Below are 18,329 nucleotides of genomic sequence, written 5' to 3'. Positions count from 1 at the left end.
TTATGTCACTTGCATGGTTTATTTAGCAATGTCCTTTTTGTATAGACACAGGAAGACAGTTCATGCTATGCTTTGTAACACAGGAATTAATTGACTCCTGGGCATCCATATTTACTTGACTTAAGCCTCAGTTGCCCTTAATTCCTAACACTAAGAGCAGGGTCCCAACAAGGGACTCTATGGACCCAGGGCAAGCTGTAATCTACCCTGGTATCAAAATGGGCCAGGCCAACCGCCATAATACTTAACTGTAATTTAAGAACACAGTCATGGACAAACTCTGTCATGACCAAAAAGAAATAACTGAATTAAGGACCCTGCTGGGGTTAGGAAAAACTAACCTGGCCTAAGGACTGTGGTCCAGAATATATAGCGAGATGTCTGTCCCCAGGAAGAGCCAACCTTTAAGCTTAATATATCTCTCACTGTATTCATACAAAATGACATTACTAGAAATATTATAAGAAATAAATTTACCATAACTGTTTAAATAGATTACTAGCTGAGGAAAGGAAAAAGCAATACACCCTGGACGGAATCTTGCCTTTGAGCGGATCTCCTAGTAATCTGGAATGCTGAATCCTTAAATGAGATTTTGTCCTTGAGTTAATCTCCTGAAGGAGAGCTTTACTTTCTTTGTTGTTATGATAATGTTTAACCCCACCTTTGTATCTCACCCTTCATGATTTCTATATAACTGTGCTGTAAGGGGTAAGAGGGAAGGAGATGTTGAAGATGCTGGGAACAAGATGTTGAGGACTGGATGCTGAAGAGTCGATGCTGAAGACTAGACATTGGGGACTAGAAAGTCGACAACGAGACTTTGAAGATAAGGAGAACTGAGACTTTGGGACTTTGAGGTCTTCGAGGACTAGAAGGAAAACCAGATGATGATGATGACTGGAAGGAGAGGACTATAAGACTACAATGAGACAAGAAGATGAAGGGAAGGACTTTGAGGTATACAAGGAGACTAGGATGATGGAACTCTTAAAACCAGGACTACGACCAAAATGACTACGACTGCACCGTGAGGGAGAGATTGGACTATGCTGGGGAGGAGAGAGAAATAAACCGACTACGGGCCAGCCGGGGCCTCGTTCCTGTTTCTCTGTTCCCCTGGTCCTCATTCATTGTCCGGCTTGGGGAGATGGCTCTCAGCCACCGAATGCTAGAGTCCCCTGCATGGGACCACTGCACCCCTTCTCTTTGGAAACTTAGACCTAATGAGCTGTCTGGATTCAGCCTGCTGACTGGGCAGCTGCAGACCAAAGCCTGTGGGATCCGTTTCTGGCAGCTTCTTTCCTGGCCCTGGCCCTGGGCCCTGGGAAGATCACACTTTCTGGGCTGCCTTTCTCTTCCTCCACTCCTTCCACTCTGCTTAGGCTGCAGAGACAGGCATCTCAGGGTCATAATGGGCTCCTCAAGACCGTCGGGTCTTAGATGGGAATCAAGGGCTGTGGGATCATGAATACATAACTCAGGTTCGTGGATGGGCATCTCGGGGTCATGGGTGGGAATCTTGGGCCATAGGTCTTGGGGCCAACGATGGCTGTCTTGAGGCTGTGATGGGTGCTCACGTGGCCATTTCAGGGTTGTGATGGGTGTCTCGTGGTTGTGATGGGTGTTGTGGGGCCGTGGATGGGCATCTTAGGGCCTTGGATAGCTTTGGGGATGTGGCTTTCTGACCTGGAGCATCAGCTTGTTGATGCCCCATGCCTCAGTAGTGGGAAGACTAGGTGGGGATGGGGGAGGCAAGATTCGTGCACCTGAGGGACCAGTGTGGCGTCTGGCCTGCCCAACGTAGGGCACCTGTGTGGCTCAGCTTGGCTCTGCACCGCTGCTCTGCTCTTTGGGGTCTGCCCGGGATGGAATTCCTGGCCTGTGTGTAATAGGCTCTTTCCTTGCAGACCACAGCCGAGAAATCCCCTGGAGCCTACTTCCTGCCTGAGTTTGCACTCTCCCCGCAGGGGAGTTTTCTGGAAGATACCACAGGGGAGGAGTTCCTCACTTACCGCTACGATGACCAGGTAGGCAGTTTGAGAGCATTGGCTGTGCCCTGCTGTTGGGTTGAGAGTACACACCAGCATTTCATGGAGTCCTTCCAATCCTACCACTTCCTGCACATATCTGGTGCAGTAGGCCTGACCAGAGGCTCCTGGACTTCCACGCAGCCCTGCCTCTCCCTGTGCTCCTGCCAGGCTGGGGCGCCGGCCTGATTCCCCTTTCTCTGCCCCATCAGGATTTATGACTCATGTTCATTTTAGCCACCACCCGCCTTAGACTTGATTCTAGAATTACCAGAGAGCTCTTTTCTGAGTAAGCATTGCGTTCTTGGCTCTGTTGGCTTTTAGTTTGCCGCATTTACCCACTCTGCAAATCCTGCCCAAGCCCATTTTCCAGAAGGGTACATGTATGTGCCTGTGTAGGCATATATGCGTGTGTATGGGTGTGTGCTGATACCTGTATGGTACACTAGCATACACAAGTGCAGTTCATGTGTCTCTTCGTGTGTGCATGCATGGCCATGTGAGCGTGCACCTGTCTATATTATGCACATTCATGCATATATGTGTGCATGTTCACCTCTGCATGTGTGCATGTGGTCTGTGCAGCCTGTGGGTACATATCTGTGTGTGGGTGTGTGTGCACGCCTGTATGTGTACATATCTCTGAGTGTGGGTATCTGCACACATCTGTGTGTACATACCTTTTGGTGTGGGTGTATGCATACATCTGTGCGTGTATATGTCTCTGAGTGTACACATTGCTGCATATAGGTGTGTGCATACCTGTGTGTACAAAACTCTGTGTGTGGGTATGTGCACACATCTGTGTATATGTACATATCTCTGTGAGTATGTGCACACATCTGTGTATGCACGTACATTGTTCTGAATGTGTATACAAATTTGTGTGTTTACATATCTCTCTGTCTGGGTGTGTGTACACATTTTTGTGTGTACATATTGCTATGGGTGTGTGCACACACCTATGTGTGCACATATAGTTGTGTGGGTGTATGTACACATGCGTGTACATATCTGCATCTGGGATGTGCACACTTCTGTATGTGCATCTCATTGTAAGTGTGAGCATGTGTGTGTCAGTCCCCGTGGGACTGCTGACTAGGGAATAAGGCCGGCTCAGCTGAGAGGCAGAGATGAGTTTTTGAGCGTGGTATCCTTCTCTCCTCAATTCCCATTGATGCTTCATGTCTTTAAAGGTTTGAAATCATGAAATCATGAAATAGAAAGTGGGAAGTTGGCCTGAGCTTATGGGAGTCCAGGTAGGGAGGGCCTCAGTGGATTGGCTGGCCTTGGCACTTGTAGGCCAGGACAAGCTCAAGTGGGTCAGTCTGGTAAGAGGCCCTTACCCTGGGAGCTGAGTCTGCCAACATGGATGCCAGGTGGGAGAGGAAGAGAGGGTGTGGCATATCCACAGTGTATCATTGATAGTGTCATGGTTGACATTACCCATGGTGTCATTACTGACATTCCCAGTGGCATCATGGTCATAGCCTGGTTGATGGGACCCCTGGGGTCACTGACTTTGCTGAGGGCCTTATGACTGACTTTCCTCTTCTTTCCTTGGATACACTAATGTTCATGTGACTGCTCCTCTAAGGTGCCCCTCCTGTCTGTCTGCCCACTGCCAAAGAGAAACAGCATGTCACCCAGGGCACATGACCCCGGAGTGGCAAAGCCACATGCCTATCTTTGTCTTAAATCTAATCTGTGGGAAGGAAAAGTATGAGAGAAAATTTTGAATGGATTTTTAGTCATAGCCGAGCAAGAATGCATTCTGTAACATGAATACAAATTTGTCGTTAGATCAACTTTTTCGTGTCTGTCTGGCATTAGCTGACAGATGCCATTCCCCTTGCAGCTACTGATGTGTGCTGCCTTCCGAGAGGAGGCCACATCTGCTGAGGCTGGTGCTCCCCAAAGGAACCTCCTCAGGACTTTTCACAACTGATTTGGCGGGGAGCTTGGTTGTGGTTGGAGTGCTGGCAGCCTCACAAGAAGCTCTGCATGTCTTCAAATCATTTATGTAATAGCTTGTACCTGGGGGTGCAGAGACTGCTTCTAACATTCAGGGATAGGGATGGCGGGAAGGTGGCCATGCCCTTGGGGCTGTGACACTTTGTCTACCTGTCCCTGGGTGGGAACAAGCCAGTCCTGCATCTCCAGGTGGTGTCCCAGACAGAGTGGCAGTGTGTGGTCTGGCACAGCTGCTTCTTTGTCAGGTGGCATTTATGTTCGGGTGTCAGTAACTTTCTTGCTTTCCCAGGGCTTCAGAGACCAGGTGCTGCACATGCTACTCTCGAAACAGTAGAGAGATGTGATAAGCTACACCTAAGAATGCAGGAAAGGTAGAAATGGGGGGAAATGAGACAGAGAAGCCAGAATAGTCCACAGTCTTTGAAACTCAGCAACCCAAATAAAAACTAAGAAATAAATGTCTTCAGGAAAACACTGGAAATGAAAATTACAACTGCACACTGTTGAAGATGACAAAAGGTATAAAAGGCATACATATGTGTCATCAAAAGGTGTAGTGCATAATACGTAGCTGCATCAGTAGATAAGTATGTAAAGTCTGATCTCCATTGAGAGGTAGACCTATAACCCTAAATATTTTCAGTAAGTTTAAACATTGAATGTAATCAACAAGTGGTATTGGAACCACTGGTTGGATATTTAGATTAAGGCAATTTTTAAAAATTTTACCATTTTAAAATTTCACCAAGTTTATATATTGAGAAACATTCATGCTGGTTGCTAATGCACAAGGCTTCCCCAGATAGTGCTCACCCATGGTAGGCTCCCTAAGACAGTGCTCACCCACTGAACGCTCTCCAAGACAGTGCTTATCCACTGGATGCAAGCTCTTAGGGACAGTGCTCATCCCCTATAGAACATCAACTTCTTTGACAACATGTGAAACAAATTCCATTTATAATCAGTTGCTGCCCACAGAGAGCCCTGTGAGCCTCTTCTTGGGACTGGTTAGAGGCGTGGGACAGGGAGATGAGGGTATGTGGGGTGAGAGGCCTCAGTCTGGTGTCTCCATGCTGGGCTCTGACCCATGAGGCCCATCATGGATGTGTCATTGAAACCCTGGAGCTGAGGCTTCATTCCTCTTTGTGTGACGTTCCTGTGGGCTGGAGTGAACAATGTCCTGATCACCACCACAACGAGCTTGTGGGTGGAGGGGCTGGGAAGGGACTCCCCCCGTGGTGTACTGTGTCCTGGTGGGGACTTTCCCCAATATCAGGCCTTACTCATTAAGCCTCATCTGGTGGAAGCGGTCTCACTGTCTGGAGAAAACAGTGCTGATAAAATGAACGGGGATGACTTTATAGAAAACGCTCGAGTGTGCCCACACTGCTCAGACTTAATAAAGCAGGGGCTGCCATCCTGACTTTTGTGCAAGTAAAAGCTTATTTTGACATTGATTGTAAATACTTTCGATCATTGATTTGGCTTGGTGCCTGGGAAAAGCAGGAAGGTGACTTGGACATAATCACACGCCAGCCCAGGGACACCCCCCCATCCACTGGAATTAGCATCTGGAATGTTCCACAGGGACAAGACAGGCAGGTGCGTGTTTGTAGATCTGGGGAATATGTGCTGCACCTCCCCTTCGAGTGAATCGTATATCTCTGGGAGATGGGAGAGAAATGGTTGGTCTATTGTGTAATAACTTTGATACTGTCTCATGAGAAGATAGACTGTGAAGTCCTAACGATGTCACATCCCAGGAGTAACTTTGATGATGGCAATTTCTGAAGAATCTGTGTGAGTTCTTTGAAGCAGAGTAACTCACGTGTAGTTTGCAGTTTGTCTGCAGAGAAAGCCGTCCCGCGTTGCAGAGATCTAAGCAAGTTCATTGATGGCAGGGGTCTCTCTGAGTCATCTGTTATGCCAATCTGGACTTGTAGACATTATTTCAGATTCACAACATTGGCGAGAGCCATGAGCTAAAACATTAACATTCCACCAGTTTAAGAAAATATTTGTCCTCAGGCCCTTGAGTTGTATGGGCACAGCCTGGGCACTGCCAGGGATGCAGTGATTACAGTCCAGGTTTCTCTTTCTGGGCTGAAGCCCAAAGATTTCAGAACTATTTTGGAGTAAAGAATATTTCAGGAGTGAAGGAGACAGGGTCCCCTTCCTCAGAGCCAGCAGTGTGGTCTTGGGCATAAGCTTGGCATGCTGGCAGTGGTGGTGGTGGTGGTGGTGGTGATGATGATGATAATATCTGTTCTCCAGCTCATCTTTGTGGGCCATGAGTGGAACAGGGCCTCTGTTTGGGCTGCATGTCTGGGAGGTGTCCCTCCTGCTGTGGCATCTCCAGGTGGGGGCCCAGAGTGGAGTTAGGGTCCCACAGAACCGTTTCCCTAACCACCTCTTCCTGGGTAGAGGGGCCTCGTTGGGCCCTTAAAAGTCCCAGGATAAGGAACTTTTGAAAAAAATTTTGAATATAGTTTTAAATGCTCAGATGTGCAGAGATAAACAATCCAATACAAAATAAACCACAAAGGAGAAGCAAGAAAAGGTAAGAATGGAGGCAGAGAATGAACCGGGAATAAGAGTGCAATGCAAGTGAACACCAAGGACTCTGTAGATGGGAGAGCACACCGTTGATGCTGGGCCTCCTTTCTCTCCTGCTCACCTGCTCTCTGCTCACCTGCTCCCTGCTCCCTGCTCACCCACTCACCCGCTCCCTGCTTACCAACTCAACCTGCTCACCCACTCACCCACTCTCTGCTCACTCGTTTACTCAGCTTCTCTCTTCTCACCCATTTCGTGTCCTGGGGCCAGCACATGGCTAGGCAACAAGGCTCTGAATGTGGCTTTTGGTGTCTCTGGAGACGAGGCAAGTTGTGTAGCGGAGTTCAGCAGCATGGGAGTGGGGTGTGCAGTCAGGGCTGAGGAGGCTGATTCAGCAGTAGTTTTCTGTGGCTGGGTGGCAGAGCAGGGCAGGGCAGGGCTGGGCTAGGCTGGGTTGTAGGCATGCACCGACAGCTCTTTCCAGCTGAGGCTGGGAGAGCAGGAGGGACAGTTGGGGGCCCAGGGCAGCTCTTGGCAGACTGAGCCTCACCTATCCTGGCGGGAGGGTCCCCTCATCTCTGGACCAGCTTGGCGACCTTACTTTTGGGGGTTGGGGTACTAGAGCGCAAATACAGGGTTATACATGTGAGCCTTGCCCTCATTTGTTGGCAATTGCCTAATGCCCATCGTGTGTCTGCCCTCGATTTGTGCCTGCATTGTGGGCCTTGGAGTTGGCTGCACATGGCCCTGGCATCCTTGCGGCAGCGCTGATCCACGCTCCTCTGTGTGGGAAGCAGCATCCCCGTGGACGGGCTGTACTCTCGGTTGTTTTTGACGTGGAGCCTTTAATATCGCATTTCCAGTAAGTGACCTTCTACGTGGAGTCTGGCTTTAATTACTAGCGTTTGTGCAAGCCTGGTAGAGCCGTGCTATTCATTATAAGTCACAGGTTTTAGAACTTGTCAGGAAAATATTTTATGATTTGATTTATGTCTGGGGACCCCAGAAAGGCCAGGGAGGCCTCCGGTGTGGATGAGGGTTGAGTTGACGGTTCCTGCAGGATCCTTGGCGCGGGCCAGCCCCATTATTTAATAAGGAAACAATATCTTTTTTGAGTTTTTCATCCAAAATATTCCCCAGCTAAAACTTTTACTTAGGAAACTATGATTTCCTAAGAGCTCTTCCAGCTCGATCATCTTAAGCAAACAGCACAAGGCCCAGTTTGCTGCTTGGGATGTGTTCTCATGGTGTCCTTCCAGGCTTTCATAGCCACCTTTTGGCAAAGAACCATTTTATTGGGTGTTTTATTGCATCAGCTATATGCAGTCATTGTCTTCTATGGGGAAGTGGAGATGAGCCAGAAGGAGGAAGTTCGAAAGGTGGAAGGGACGTGCAGCAGGCAGCCTGCTCCTGGGGGGGCGACAGGTTCCCCCGACTCAGGGAAGAGGTGGAATTTCCATTCGGGGTCTTGGGCTCTCAGGGCTGGGCCCCTGCTCTAACCTGCCTCTGGTTTAGATCCGGGTGTGAAACCTGAAGAAAGTGTCCTGGTGGATGGCTTGGGTCTAGAACCGGGATTTCTCCCATGTCTGTCCACATCGCCATACGTCACAGGGATGGAGTGTGGAGAAACACCAGGTGGGGAAGGGTGGCTAGGCCAGGGGCAACAGCAGGCCCGGCTTCCTGGTACGTGAATTCTGGGCTAGGGACGTGGGCTTGGCCTTGGTGTTCTGCCGCCCTTTAGAACATGTGCTCCCTGAGGCCACAGTCACTTCCCTTCTTTGGTGGGATCCTGCCACCAAGCAGCCCAGACGTGTGTCAGCCTCTGCTGTTGGCCCCTCCTCTCAGGAAACAGGCCCAGGATAGTGTGGCTGTGAGCTCCTCCTCTGTCATGTACCTGGACAGTGCCACTGAACAGGAGGGAGGGAGCCAAAGCAGATTTCATGAGCGAAGAAGGTGGAGGGGCCGAGAGGGGGAAGCCACGTGGTGCTGGAGCAGGACGTGCCTCTACAAGACAGCTCCTCAGATGCCAATTTCCTCTGCTCCATGGAGCATCTGTCTACAGATGTGGTGTCACCACGTGCTGAGCTTTGATCCTGGAGAGCATAGATGAGCTGAGATCCAGGTATGTCATTGCTGCTCTGGGAATAGAGGCGACGCAAAGAGAAGACAGCTGAGCTGGGGTTGGGGGACATTTATTTCTGGGAAGAGGGAACACTTGGTCCCTCTGCAGGTGCCACTTTACCATTTTCTTAGGGGGCAAGGCGTGCCTTAACTCAGCTAGAGGAAATGAGTGTTCTGGCTGTGAACAGCCCCGTTTAGTCATATCAGAATTGAGAGCCCGAGTTTTTTTTTTTCTTTTCCTAAGTAAAGATGGAAAAGTCATGGATAGAATTCTCTGTCCTGGTCGAAAACAAACAGATGGAACAGTGAGAAAGAAGACAAATGAAAGCGATACTGCGAAGAATGTTCAGTTTTTACTTCAAAATATATATGCAATGATGTGTATCAACTTTCCACAGTCAGCCTGTTCACATATCGAATGACAAAAGGGAAAATTGGTTTTGTTCATGTGTATCTCCCAAAGTTAGCCTCTGTCACCTATCACCCAGGCTTGGGGTGTGGGGGAACAAATCTGACTCACGTGGTGTGTGGGAGAACGAATCCAGCATACATTGAGTGCGGGAATGAATCTGTGAGATGCATCCAACTGTGCCTGTCAGCCATGTATGGCCCAAACCAGGTTGGTCACAGCCCTGGAGTTCCTAGTTGGGGGTAGAGCCGATGCAGTCTCGTCACTGCTTTGCCAGGTGACTAAGGATCTCATGTTTCCCTAGTCTTCTGTGGCTCAGTGCTCTTGCATTCACCTCTGACATGCTGGAGTCCTTGTGGCCGTGCTTGGTGGCTAAGTCATTGGTGATTAGAAAACAACATTCATGGCACTGGTGAGTGGCCCCATCTGCATCCTGGTGCTTGATGCTGGCTCTGGATATGTCTTGTTTGGAATTTAATGGACCCGCCTGCAACTTCCAGTGCCAGGTTTGTGCTTTTCCAGTTGAGGCCTTTTTGAAACCGCTCACTTCCCTCCTGCAGCTTTTCCCCTGACTCTTGGCAGAGCTCACCGCACCAGTTGGACTTTAGAACCATATGGACAGGTGCCAGAATAGTTTTCTCTGGAGTTCTGATTAGATTCTGGAGAGAATGAACATTTTACAGGGTCAAGTCTGTAGGACTCAGGAGGGCTGCTGTATTTATTCGAGATACATCTGCTTTGCTTGGGCAGCCCCTTTCCTGTCTCTGAGTCACCCTGGCTCAAGGCAGGGGTGGCAGGCTGAGGAGATGAGTGCCACCAAGCTGCACCTATCATAACCACCCCCTTTCTTTTCTCAGATCCCAGAGCTTATCTGCTATGTTTCCTTCGGACATAGCCACTCTGAGGAGACTCCTTCCAACCCCGCGTAGACAGCTCCTTGCCATGATGGGAGTTCTTCGGCTTTGGGCAGAGCTGCTGCTAACGAGAGTCACAGAGCTGCCCCACTGTGTAGCTGAACCCCTGAGGAGCTGAGTCAGTGTCAGATAAGACAGCTTCACATTTCCCAAGTCAACTTCAGAGCTGTCTGGACAAAACCTTTGGGAGGTGGAAATACATTTACCACCACCTCTAAGCCTATCATGTGCATGGTCTGTGTACATGTACATATGCAAGCAAGTGTAGTCATGTTGGTATGTGTGTATACATGTGTATAGTGTGCAGTACTTGTGTGTTCATATGTATATGCAGGTGTGTAGACATGTTGGTATGCACATACATATAGGTGTGTAGTGTGAATTACTTATCTGTGTACATGCAAGTGTGTAGGTATACATGTATATACATGTGTGTAGTACTTGTGTGTACATGCGTATATTCAGGTGTGTGTTGTGTGTAGGCATGTTATTATGCGTGTATGTTGTGTGTGATTGTGTCAGTGTACCTGGTGTGGATGCAGAGGAAGCCCTTGTGCATGGGTGAGTTTGTCCATGTGTGCATGCTCTATTTTAACCATTCCCAGTCACAACACTTCTAGGCAACTTAGGTCTCTGTGAACAACTTTGGGTAAACCCTGGAGAAGGTGGCGCTGCTTTGGGGATATTCCTGCCACAGTTCTCTCTGGTTTATGCGTTCTCTTCTTTCAGCCCTCCAGAAACGCTCATTCTGAAGAAGACACAGATGGCAGCTGGGATGCCTGGGGGGACTGGAGCGACTGTTCCCGCACCTGTGGGGGTGGGGCCTCGTACTCGCTACGCAGGTGTTTGACCGGGAGGTGAGTGGAGTCCCAGCTTCTCTGTTTGGAATGTGCTGAAACGCGGGGTGCCACTGTTCAGCACAGGAGCCAGCACCACACTCCCAGATTTGGTCGTGATGCTGTTTACAGGGTGTGACTATGACCCCCACAGAAAGTCCCCCATAGCCAGTGTACTGTGGATGTGAGTAAGGCATGTTCTGGGCTGTGCTGGGCATGGTGGTCTGGTTCTTGTCCCCTTCTGTGTCCTGGGCATCTCTGCGTAGAAGCTGGGGTGCCGTGGGTGTGTGCATGGCTCTGTTCACTAGCCTAGCGAGCACCGTAGTGCACATGTTTCAGCAGCCTCTTGCAGAAGCTGCTGGTGAACCTGCCCTTCCTGTGCATCTGGGACTCCTGAAAGGGCTTGCAGCTGCTGCCTGATGGTATGAGGAACCATTACATCATTCAGGGGAGAGTTTAGGGACAAGTGAGCTTTAATACTGCATTGATTTTTAAAAGTTTTAAAATTTTTAAACGTTTTTTAAAAGTTTTAAAAGTGATGGTTGCATCCTGAATCTCTGCAGAAAATAAATAAATTGGTGTCAGATGTGCAGTGATTCTGTGGCGAAATGTGGGAGCCCTCGGATGGGTTTGCGGGCCACTGGAGGGGAGCTGCATGGAAAGCCGGGTGTTGGTGACTTGCTTTTATTTGGAGATGACTTTGCACCTTGTTTCATCCTTTCAGAATTGCTCAGCCTTATAGTCACTGAGGATTTCCCAGGGACCCCCCACTCGGGTTGTTGTGCTGCACTCCAGGGCTTGGGGGTCAATGATAAAATTGCTTCTTTGGGTGTCTCCCACAGAAGCTCAGGAATGCCTCTGTTGCTGTCATTATTCCCCACCACCACCCTTTGAGGGGTTAGCTGCTGGAATTCTAGGTTTTGTACCTTCTCTTTCTTTTGTTGCTTTTGTCATCCTGTGTCAGGCCACCATGTATGTGTTCCTCCAGACTTTGAGCCTCCCTCTCTCCTTTGGAAGCATCACTGGGAGAGGGAGCTTCTGGGGGCTCAGCCCCAGCACCCATTTAAGATAGAAGCTTGGGTCTGGTTGTGGGGGCAGCAGTTCTAGCTCCTCACGGACTCCCCGGAACAGTTTCATGGGCTGGTGGGGGCAGTTTCACATACCGACTTGTGGCCCCAAGAGCCCCAGGAAAATCCTTTGACTTTATAAAGACTTCTGTGGTCCTTCTGCTCACCTAGTTCCTTGTGGCTAACGTCATTGCAGAACTGAGTTCCACTTAAATCCATGGGCAGTGTGGTCGTGCCACAGCCCAGCGCCTGCCCAGCACCTTTCTCTCTTGCAGAAAACACGCAACTTGATACTTCAGGCAGGTGCCAGTCATGGGAAACACAGGTCTGAGTTAGCTCCTATTTTTAAAAAAATCAATATATTTTTATTCCTCAAAACACATGCCTCTCAGTCTTTCAGACCCCAGTATTTGAGTCAATATATCACCAAATGAAGGCAATAAATTACAGAACTGCACACTCCAGGGAAATTTTATTAATGTTTTTCATGTACCCTTATGTGCAGTCAACATATGTTTTTTATATATTTCTAAATTTATGGCTTCAAACCCCTTCCACTTCAGGGTGTTATGAATGGTGTAATGGCTAGAAAATACATAATTGTGAAATGATGTTCTTGAATTTTCCTGTGCTCTTGCATATCACCAATTAACCAAAGTTTTATTTCTGTGGTTTAGTTGCTTCAGGCCAAAGAACCCATTTCCAGAACAAACAGGCAGGTTCCTACTCAGGGAAGCAGAACTCCAGCATCCTCAGCACATTGGATTAACTAGCCTCTCTGCTCCCTGCAAAGGCTCCTCCCACTCAGCCTAGCTCAGAGCCTGGAGGCCTCACGTTGGTGGAACCCCCTGAGCTGAATCTGTGCTCGCCTTTGAGCCTCTTCGTTCCCTTCAGGCCCACCAGTTGGTGCACTCAACTCAGGCCGTGACCCTCACTGATACCATCTTTAACTGTGACCCCTCAGAATATTCTGGACCCATGGGGAGGGGCTCAGATGACCCCTGGTTGAGGAACTGTGAGCCAGTATGAGTTTAGATCCAGACCGCCAGTGTGCTCGGGGATTGAGTCACTTGCACTGTTAGGCTAACATCCTGGCACAGTGGTGGCCATAGTGGGGAAAAGCTGGAGAAGGAAAGAAGAGGGAGAGCAGCTGTGTCTTGGGAGAATTCACAAAAGCCTACACTTTCAATTGCAGCTGTCAGGGGCTTCTTCCAAGAGAAAGACGAGGTTTAGGCTGAGATTTTCAGGCTCAGTACTCAGGAGGAAGACACAGCCAGTAGTGCCGGGGTGTAGACAGGTTACACCACAGGCTTAAGACACAACCACGACTGGGTTTCTTCTCATTTTAAATCTGAGTTTCTTTTTTACAGAATTTGTTTTGTTTTCTTCTTTGACTCACAAAAATTAAACAGCGAACAGAAAAAAGCATCTGAAAAAGGATGTCTGACCTTTTTGTCCGCTTAAAAATGTCATTCTCTGAACTCGGACTGGTTTGGGGGTTCCCAGTATTTATACTAATTCAAGCACTCTCAATACCCCTGGAAATTGGAATCAAAGCTTTCCCAGGTCCTGGACCAGCATGGCTCGATGTGGGTATTATTTCTATTAGCCTCTCTGGAGAGCAGGCAGGGGCAGCACTATTCTCCCCACTCATGTCCCCCGTGTCTGAATGACCCCTCCCATCCTCCCACTCTTCCCATCAACCTCTATTGTGCTTCTTGAATATTTACAACATAGTGGACTTTAGGATGTCTCATAAGACAGGGCTTGGACATGGGGGCACAGTGCTTCAGCCTGGGTGCACCCCCTGGAAAGGGACTCCATTCTCACAGGCCATCACTTCTGTGAAATCTTCATTTTCATTCTTTCTTCAGGAACTGTGAAGGGCAGAATATTCGGTACAAGACGTGCAGCAACCAGGTAAGCTCTGCCACAGAAACACTGACCCTGGAGGAGGCTCTTGGCCATTTTCTGTTGTCATGCAATGGCCTTTGGGGACAGGGACTTCTGTTTAAGTGACATTGGCCAGTTCCTTCCATATGTACCCCCTTTTCAAGCCACTTTGCATTTATTATCAATTGGCAAGTGTTTGCTCATGTCTCTGTTTACGGAAGTGGTCGATCTGAGGAAGCTAGAAGTCCCTGCACAAGGCCAGGTGCCATACTCACTCCTCTCTGCTGTCTGTCTCTGGGCTTGGGCTCCACAGACCTTGGGCAGGGTCAGAGACTTGAAGGCAGGGAAAATAAGCCAGTGTTGGCATTTCTATATGCACAATTTAGTTGCATGGGGAAGAAACACTTGGATGGAGAGGGAGTGCAGAAGTGCGTCGACTTCCAGGTGGAGCATGATTGTGGGTGGTCCTGTAAGGTCTTTCTGCTGTGAACAGAGCAAGCAACCTAGGCTTGCTCAGCACCCACCTCCCCCCAGATGTCTGTACTGTGACCTTCTTCCTGCCAGGACTGTCCTGCTGACGCTGAAGACTTCAGAGCCCAGCAGTGCTCAGCCTACAACGATGTCCAGTATCAGGGTCACTACCACGAGTGGTTGCCCCAGTATCATGACCCTGCTGCCCCCTGTGCTCTCAAGTGCCAGGCACGGGGTAGGAGCCTGGTGGTGGAGTTGGCACCCAAAGTGCTAGATGGGACCCGCTGCAACACAGACTCTCTGGACATGTGCATCAGTGGGACCTGCCAGGTGAGTCACACCTGGCCCCCTCATCGCACCTGCCATCCAAGACACCCCTAGTAGGTGAGGATCCAGCCTCACTGTTGTCAGCCTGGGTGTGATCCCCTGAACATTGTCATGCGCAAACCGAAAGGCTCCCTGACCTCCCCAGCGGCAACCCTGAAGGCTCCCTGACCTCCCCACCACTGCAGGGCATGAGCAGCACCATATCCTCTGGCCTGGGCACTGAATCCATGGCCCAGCACACACACACACACACACACACACAAATACACACTCACAAACACACACTGAAAGGGCGGCCATGTCCTTTCCAGGCAGTCAAGCTTGTGTTCGCACAGCTCCAAGGTCCCAGTAGCCAGGCTGTGAAAAGAGAGGGACAGACTGAGAGGGCAGAAACGTCTGTGCCAATGAGAAGAAAGCACCCTCTGAGCCATAGGAAATGTGGGGGAGGATGAGTAGGCCATCATCCGCCTGGTCCCTGGAGGGAGGCAGGGAAGACATACCCTGGGCTCTGTGTCAGAGCATCCAGGCACCTGAGCCGTGGCCTCAAGGACCGCATGGGGACCAGTGGTGATTCACAGTGGGATCCAGCTCAGTCCACTCTGAATGGTCCTTCTGTCTTCAGGTGGTGGGCTGCGATCATCAGCTGGGAAGCCGGGCCAAGGAGGACAGCTGTGGCGTGTGCGCTGGGGATGGCTCCACCTGCAGACTCGTGCGGGGCCAATCCCATGTCTCCCCAGAAAAGAGTAGGTTTGAGTCTTTACTATTCCTTCCCCAGCACAGCCGAGTCACCCTTAGGACCTGTTGTGATCAGGGATGGTGTGAGAGCTTTGGAGGCGGGTGGGCAGTGAGGGTTCTCCCAGGTCTGATGGGTGGTGAGGGCTGTCCCAAGTGTAGGTGGGTGACAGATTTGCCTCACAACTTGACAGATAGCAGACAAACAGAGTGAAAGGCTCCAGGCTCCCTGTCCCTGCTCCCCGTTGTGCCCTCTATGCCTGGATCTTTTGTAGAACTTCTGCACTGGTCCAGATCCCCTCAAATTCACGACTAGCTCTGTGAAATGAGAGTGCTCCGGTTGCCAGGGTCCTGATCGTGCCCTTGGTCAAACCTCTCTGTGACCTCTGATGGTTCCTCTGCCCTTAGGTTCTTTACTGAGAGTCCCTTGTAGTGCAGGTGGCCAGGAGAAAGGCAAGGGGACCCCATGTGTCTGTACAAGCCCCCACAGACAGGCAAGGAAGGGGAAGGAGTGTCAGTGCTTGTCAAACAGGCTGTCAGCCAGGAGCAAGCAGAAGGACTTGGGCTTGTGCTAGGAAGGGCCACAAAACTTCTGGTTTGTCTCAGTGCTCCAGCCTGGGAAACACCTATTACCCTGCCGTGGGTGGGGGACACTGTCCCCCTGAGGCTGCTTGCTCTCAGGACCCTTCCCTTCACAGTCACTAGTTTATCCCATGGCACATTTTGGGGTGGTACATTCTGAATCCCTCTATCCACTGCAGAGGCAGAGGGCAAAAGGTCACTTCCTGTCCGCAGGCTTCAGTATGTTTGGTGCTGAGCACAGAACAGGTTGTAGAAGTGCTGGGGATGGGAGCAACGTGTGTGTCCTGTCAGCCCCACACACACGGCTCACAGTCTGCCTGGGGTCAGTGGGGAGTGGGGGATGTGCCCGGCCAGCCTCCCGGGAGAGGTCATGGTGGAGATGGGAATAGGTGTATGTGTGTGGACCCCAGTTGCAACAGAGGACACCTCTTGGCAGTGTTGGGGCAGGAGGTTCATCCAAGGATGCTGGCATATGGTGTGTTCCCTTGGCCTGGAAAGCTGCCAGTGTGCCCCTGTGCCCCAGCATGTCCCCCACAATGTTCATGGGCAGAAGCTCCTAGCCAGTGTGGCTGGTTATGACTGATTTGGAGGTTGTGGCAGCGGTCATGTGTGTGTATGTGAGAATTGTGTGTGTGAGTGTGGTATGACAGTGTGTGATTGTGGTATGACCATTTGAATGTATGATGCGACTATGTGTGTGAATGTGTGTGTGGTACCTGTGAGTGTATGTATGTGTGTAATGTGACTGAACGTGTGTGTTGTGTATTGGTGTGACTATGTATGGTGTCTGTGAGAGTGTATGTATATGAGTATGAGCAGTTGTGTGCATGCCCACGCATCTCATTGCATCTCTCCTGCCTCCTGTCTAGGGGAGGAGAATGTCATCGCTGTTCCTCTGGGGAGCCGGAGTGTGAGAATCACAGTGAAGGGGCCTGCACATCTCTGTGAGTAGACGTCACCCAACTTGTTGTATTGCTTCACCAAATATTTCTGACAAATAGTAACGTCTTTGTTCTGTGAGCACAGTACAGTGGACTCACCTCTCTTGGGTTGGTCCATGTCTGGATTGGCTCTCAGTGGGAAAAGGTTTGCTTGGGGTCCTTCTCTCCTCAGCCTGTGCCAGGTACACCAGCATGGCAGTCAGCTGCTCCTGGGAGAGGAAACCGAGTTCTGTGTGGACAAAATTTTGTAGAATTAACCAGGATCTGAGGGTGCAGAGTCATCCTGATGTGTTGCTATTTGGAACAAAACTAAAGAAAGATGTCAAACTCAGCTATCAAGAGAGATATCCCATCTGCTGCAAAGCACGCGTGCATGTGTTTGTCTATGTCTCTGTTTGTCTGTCTCTGTCACTGTATTTGTATTTGTGTTTCTGTGTCTGTTTCAGTCTCTTGGTTTGTCTTTGTCTAAGCCTGTGTCTCTGTGTATGTATGTGGTTATGTCTGTGTGTGTCTGTGTTTCTGTCTGTATGTGTTGGTATATGAGTCTGTGTCTCTTATGTCTGTGTGTTTCTGTGTTGTGTGTCTGTGTGTGAATCTGTGTATCTGTGTGTCTGTGTTTGTGTCTGTGTATCTCTGTCTGAGTCTGTGTGTGTCTGTATGGCTTTGTGTGTGTGTGTATGTGTGTGCACGCATACAAACGTGTGCAGGGAACATGTGTGGTGTGGTGTGTCTGACCCCACTTAAGCCTGTGGACGCTTGCTTTCCCGGAATACCAAGGGAGCAGGGAGGGTCGCAGCTGGATTCTTTCCTTGGCCAAAGTCCCATGTCATCTCCTCCGTGATCATTTTTTTGGCCTCTCAGGACCTACAGGAACTGGAAAAACCAAAGTTTTCCTCTATTTCTCCTGAGTCTCCTGAGCCAAAATGAGTCTCTGCCAAGACTGGCCCCTCGGCCTTGACGAGGCTTCCTGTGTTTAGCGTGCTCTTTCCAGAAACAGTGCAAAATGCTATTAGAACAATTTTAAAGCCACACAAATTAACGCCTGCTGGATCAAAGTGCTACATTTTTTGGCGAAGGGTTTTTTTTTTTTTTTTGGTAAGCCATCATCAGATTTTTAAATCATTACAATTTCTCAGGGTCAGAACTATTTTATGTTTTTGGTAGCTTTTGAATATGTGTGTTTGTATATTTTGGATGCAAAACTAATATTCCAGCCAGTAATGTCCTCTGAGAAAGGCTTCTATCAAGATGTTTCAATAAAAATGTTTAAGGTCACTAGTAATACAGACTGAAATCTTGAGGGAAGGAAGAAATTTTCAAGCACAGGGACTGAGCAGAATGCTGGAGAATGCCTTTCTGACAGTGTGGAGGAATTCTAGCCGCCAGCCCGCCGCTGCCGTGAATTACAGCTGAAAGAATGTGGCTGGTTCTATCCAACCCAGATGCAGAAGCATGTGCAGCCAAGTCAGGATCATT

General features: G+C 49.5%; 1 protein-coding gene across 3 annotated transcripts in view; it reads left to right on the top strand.

Annotated features, from left to right (window-relative positions):
- ADAMTSL3 (ADAMTS like 3) overlaps positions 1-18,329 on the top strand; it is a 48,163-nt gene that overhangs the window by 6,967 nt on the left and 22,867 nt on the right. For 2 of the 3 annotated variants that reach the window (XM_056113951.1, XM_056113950.1), the window contains exons 2-8: positions 1,911-2,037; positions 2,355-2,407; positions 10,734-10,861; positions 13,782-13,827; positions 14,365-14,601; positions 15,221-15,341; positions 16,782-16,856. In XM_056113951.1, the coding sequence (XP_055969926.1) occupies positions 1,911-2,037; positions 2,355-2,407; positions 10,734-10,861; positions 13,782-13,827; positions 14,365-14,601; positions 15,221-15,341; positions 16,782-16,856 (787 nt within the window). The remainder of the gene's footprint in view (positions 1-1,910; positions 2,038-2,354; positions 2,408-10,733; positions 10,862-13,781; positions 13,828-14,364; positions 14,602-15,220; positions 15,342-16,781; positions 16,857-18,329) is intronic. The other variant, XM_056113952.1, reaches the window with a different exon arrangement.

This window comes from Sorex fumeus, unplaced genomic scaffold (genome assembly GCF_029834395.1).
Source record: "Sorex fumeus unplaced genomic scaffold, SorFum_2.1 ptg000024l, whole genome shotgun sequence".
In the NCBI taxonomy this organism is placed as follows: Eukaryota; Metazoa; Chordata; class Mammalia; order Eulipotyphla; family Soricidae; genus Sorex; species Sorex fumeus.
The sequence above is the reverse complement of the archived record's forward strand: the minus strand, read 5'-3'. Positions and strand labels throughout refer to the sequence as shown.